A 4,902-nucleotide genomic window follows, 5' to 3' on the forward strand; every position below is an offset into this window, starting at 1 on the left:
GGGCGGCGGCGGGCCCCTGCCGCTGCGGCTGGCGAGGATTGTGGTGTCCCCTGGGTGGCGGCCGATGGAGGCGGCCAACGTGCTGTGGGCGCTGAGCGGCCTGATGGTGGGGGATCAGCAGCTGACTCACAGCACATGCTCCCATCCAGGTGGGCCGGATCGTCTTGTGAACGGCCATGGCGCACGCCCGCCACACTCGGGAGGCACCGGCCGCGGGCCTCTGCGCCACGCGCCGCCACCAAGGGCAAAATGACTTGCCCGCTTTGTGCGGCCGCTCGCGGCGAGCCCCGGGCCCCCCAGAACAGCCACGACAGCCTTTGACACACCCCGTCCGCTTCGCGGCCCCCCGCACCCGTCCCTCCGCGCCAGGCCTCCTTCCGGTGGTGGCCAAGGCCCTTTCGGCAACGGCCACGCCTGATGAGAGCGTGGACAGGCGCAACATGCGGTACCAGGTGAGACGCGCCTCGCCCTCCTCCCTACCCTCGTGCTCGCAAGCACTGCGATCTCGCCCTACAGATCTGCAAGATCCGCACCCTATCCTTGTCTGCGCGCCACACTCGCAGCAGCAGCCCGCGGCGGCCGCCCGGCAGCCTCTGACGCGCCTATGAAACGCCGCTGCTCGCGGCCAACCCAAAGCACCCCCCACCTTCCCTGAACCGCAGGGGCTGGAGGTCGCCCTCAGCTTCCTGACTCAAGCCATCAGCGGCGGCTGCGCCGCCGCCGTGTTCTGCACCCCCCGCATGCTGGACGGCCTCGCGGCCATCCTGCGCGGCAGTGCGGACGAGAGCCACCAGAAGCAGTGCGCGGCCATTGTGAGGGTCGCCGTGGCGCGCGACAAGGAGGCCAAGGTGGTGAGCTTTGCCCCGGGGGTGGTGGCCAGGGCCGCCGTGAAGCAGCCCCCAGCCCACACTTTGGGGCCGCCCACATTTTAGGGCTGTCAGCGCAATGCATGTTATGTGTACCCTATCCTGATGTCCCAGGCCGCACTCCCATGCTGCTGGAATGGTCAGTCAACGCCCGCCCGTAGCCTCATTTCCTGACGTGCCCGTGGCCGCCGAATCGACCCACACCACCGCCCCTTGCGCACCCCTCCCCACTCGCCGGCGCCCTGCAGGCGTTCGCGCGCCACAGGGCCGTCATGGACGCCATGGTGTCCCTGGTGGTGGCGCCGGGGCCGCGCGAGCGCCAGCTGTCGGATAGTACTTGGGTGAGGCCGAGATCTGAGATCACTGAGCCGCGCGATCACGCTGGCAGGGGAGATCTTGCAGGGTTTGGTGCGGAGTGCTCAGAGTTGCAAGCGTGTTGCCGGGGGCTGCATCGGGCCGGCTGCGGTGCACCTGAATTTGCCAGAGGTTCCTTGGTGCTGTGTGATCGCTGCTGGCACATCAGATGGAGGCGGCAGAGTGCTGCGTTGCTTCTGCCTTTGAAGGCCACCACTTGATAGAGCGGGCACTGCGGCCATGAAACAAAGTCAAACATGCGCATCAGGCTTGCACACCCCTTGGCGACAGCTTGGGCCCCACGCACCATCACCAGGCTGCACCTGCCCACACGTGCGCGCCCCGCAGGCCGCCATGGCGGAGGCCCTCGGGCCAGTCGGCTGCAACTGCTGCGACCCCGGCGGCTGCTGCGCGGCGCTCGCGTCGCGCGCCGGCCAGCTGCTGCCCGCGCTCGCGCCCGCCCTGGGCGGCGGGCCCAGCAGGAGCGCGCGGCAGTCCGTGCAGGCCGAGGCGTGGCAGCTGCTGCGGTACCTAGCGGACTGCGACGCGGGCGTGGCGGACAGGGTGAGGGCCGGACTTTGGCCGGGTTGCCGGCCTGCTGCTCTCAGTACCACAGCTGCTCCCATGGCACCAGAAAAGGCACTGGTTTGCTCCACAGGGGGGACGCGTGGAGGGCTGCAGAGTCTCTTGCATTGGCACGCCCAATTATTCTCGGCCCAATGGATTGCAAAGCTCCTTCACGACGCTGATGACCCGCGCGGATACCCTCTTCCTGCAAACATTGCATTGCCTTGCAGGTTTCCAGGATGCCGGAGGTGCAGGCTGCCGTGGCGCACGCGCTGGCCTGGAAGGGGCAGGCGTCCCTACCAGGTGCGGGCTAGAATGTGACGCAGCCCCGATGAGCTGCCGGCTCGTTGCCGCACAGCACTGGTCGGCAAGGGTGTACGCAGGGCAAGCCCGCTCTCAGGAGCCCGCGTACACGTGCGCAAGACGGGAGCTGCCGGGTTGGCACCAAACGCATCGCTGCCCTCTCAGTGGGCGCGCACTGCTGTGTGCGAAGTGCATTCCACCGACTTTCTTCGCAGCCACCGCACTCACCCGTCGACCAACCAAGAACATGATTATTGCCTCAAATCCTCCGGACCAGAGTATGCCCCCGGCATGCCAGAAACCGCCGTGGGGCTGCTCGACCACATCGCCCGGCGCCAGGCCCGCCTGCGCGAGTTTGCCGACGCGGCCCCCGGCCTGGCGGCGGCGCTGGCGCGGCTGGCGGTCGACGCCCACGCGGACAGGCGCCTCGACCGGGCGGGGCTAATCAGCCTACAGGCGCTGAAGGTGTGAGCGGGGTGATGTGTGTCGACCGGCGCCTTGGCTCTTCCTCATGCCAATGACAGGGATTGCAGAATCGTCGGAGACCACGCATCTTCAGGGAGCAGCCTTTGCCAACCCGCACCCGCTCGTCGCCACCGCCAAACAGGCGACCGATTGACCATTCGCCAGCCCCTACGCGCTGCCACCATGGTGACGGCTCGTCACGGCCTTGTCCTATCCTACTTTAATCGCAGGCGCTGTTCTCTGTCCTGAGGGTGTACCAGGACGGCGCCGAGCTGGACGCGGTAGTCGCCAAGCAGCTGCCCGAAACCCTGCGCGGCCCCCTCGAGCGCGCCATGCGCGACGCGCACATGACGCCGCCCAATCCCGGGCAGGGCCCCCCCATGATGTCTCTCATGCTTGACATGGCCTGGCTGGAGGCTGGGCAGCGGCGGCTGGAGGAGTCGTGGCGACGGTTGCGGCAGGCACGCGCGGGCGGCGGCGGCGGCGGCGGCGGCCGCGGTGCCCGGGAGCAGGGCGCTCCTGCGGCGGCGGCGGCGGCGGCGGCAGGCGCACGGCCACAGCAAGGCGCCGGCGCGGGGACAAGCAGCGAAGCCCCGCCGCAACAGCAGGCGGCCGAGCCGGGGCAGCGGCAGGCGGCCACGCACGCGTGCGCCACGTGCGGCAAGGTCAAGGCGGAGGGCGTCAAGCTGAGGGCGTGCTCCGCGTGCCATGCTGTTTACTACTGCTCGGTAAGCTCAGGCAGGAGGCAGCTTGCTTGGCGCGCCATGCCTAGAGAGCTGCGAGGACAAGACACTGCGAACCCCTGGTGGGCACCGTGTGCCCCTCCACGCTGTAGGACTGTGCGGGCTTCATGGCGAGCTCCATCTGATGCTCTGCCAATTTTGTGTGATGACCCCTGCCCCTCTTCTGCAGGTGGACTGCCAGAGGGGCGGGTGGGCCGGCCACAAGGCGGCGTGCCGCGCGGCGCAGCACAATCGACAGCAGCAGCGCGAGCAGCAGGAGGGGCCGTGAACAACGCAGACCACGCGTGCTGTTTTGGTTGCGGACGCTGTACAGTTGTCATACCTTGTTGGGAGGGCCGGTTCTGTCTGTTTGGTAGCAGGGAGATCCGATGTGCTGTTGAGAGCGTGACATTTGCCCATTTGAGGGCACGCAGCGCAGCAGCAGGGGGACGGGCAGCGCGCTGCTCCATGTGGCAGCCCACACAACTGTCACTCGAGGACCTGACGAGGCGCCGGGCCGGCGCGGCCGCGCCGTGCGAGCTGGCAGGGGCCGCCCATGAAGCCGGGCGGCTGGGCCGAACTGGCATTGCGAGGGCGCAGGCTTGGCTCGCATGGTCCTTTGCACGATTACGAACCAAAGCGCCCCGCGGCTCGCGCCTGGCAGGAAGGTATCCGCTGCCGCCAGCCCCCCCAGCCCTCAAGAGGTGCCGCGGCACACTAGTGTGCACACCATTTTGTGCAAGGCGCTGCACTGCAAACGCACTTGGGACCCCCTTGCTGCAACAATAAAACAGGGCACATCGCAATGCAGCAACCCCGCCAACAGCAGCAGCAGAAGCAGAAGCAGAAGCAGCAGGGGGGCAATGACAGGGATTGCATCGATGAGCGCAGGCTGCTGCATCACCCCTGGCGCCCTCCTGCCGCCACGAAGCGTTGCATGCTGGCAGGCAACACACCAAATACATCGTCGACGTTACTCGGGAGCAAAGCTGCCCTGGCAGGCGCCTCATGGATCGCACCGCGACAGCAGGCCCAGCGGCGGCGGCAGCGGCGTGGGCGGCGGCCGCGGCTGCAGCGCAACTCAGCTCCTGTCGCATGCAAGCACGTGCGCAAGACGCGGCGGGTCGCGCGGCGGACACACGGCCGGTGAACTCTGCTTGCAGACAGGTACCGTCGTTGGAAGCGGCTCGCAGGAACAAACCGCGTCAAAACGGCCGCACGCCGCGCTACCCAGCTTCCAACCCCCTGCGCCGCCGCCACTCCAGGCGCCGCCTAGCGCCCGGGCTGCGCAGCGCGTGGCAGGTCAGTGCAGCAGGCCCGACGCCTTGAGCTCTGAAGCCAGGAGGTCGATGAACGCATCACTGGCCACCAGCCGCGCCAGCGCGCCCCTCAGCCGCTCCCGCGTGCCCTGCTGAAGCTGCTGCGGCTGCGGCGGCGGCGCCGGCGGCAGCGGCATGCCGCCGGGCAGCCCGAACGACCCGCCAGCCGCGGCTACGGCGGCCGCAGCGCCAGGGGCGCCCTGCGCCTTGCGCGCTGCGCTGTTGAGCATCTGCTGGAGGGATGCGCTGCTGCCGCCGGCGGCGCTGGTGTGATTGGCCGCGAGCGGCGCGGCCGCTGGCGCGGCG

General features: G+C 68.8%; 2 protein-coding genes across 2 annotated transcripts; one reads left to right on the forward strand and one right to left on the reverse strand.

Annotated features, from left to right (window-relative positions):
• Positions 1-64: 64 nt before the first annotated feature.
• MNEG_7133 (hypothetical protein) lies at positions 65-3,566 on the forward strand (the record flags this gene model as incomplete). The annotated part of the gene is made up of 9 exons (XM_014044396.1): positions 65-149; positions 370-452; positions 663-851; positions 1,115-1,207; positions 1,569-1,784; positions 2,018-2,090; positions 2,368-2,555; positions 2,786-3,283; positions 3,468-3,566. 9 exons carry the CDS (start codon positions 65-67, stop codon positions 3,564-3,566), a joined length of 1,524 nt encoding a protein of 507 aa, XP_013899850.1.
• A 1,014-nt stretch (positions 3,567-4,580) lies between these two features.
• MNEG_7134 (hypothetical protein) lies at positions 4,581-4,826 on the reverse strand (the record flags this gene model as incomplete). The annotated part of the gene is made up of 1 exon (XM_014044397.1): positions 4,581-4,826. One exon carries the CDS (start codon positions 4,824-4,826, stop codon positions 4,581-4,583), a length of 246 nt encoding a protein of 81 aa, XP_013899851.1.
• Positions 4,827-4,902: the final 76 nt, after the last annotated feature.

The sequence above is a fragment of the Monoraphidium neglectum genome (genome assembly GCF_000611645.1).
Source record: "Monoraphidium neglectum strain SAG 48.87 unplaced genomic scaffold scaffold01234, whole genome shotgun sequence".
NCBI lineage: Eukaryota > Viridiplantae > Chlorophyta > Chlorophyceae > Sphaeropleales > Selenastraceae > Monoraphidium > Monoraphidium neglectum.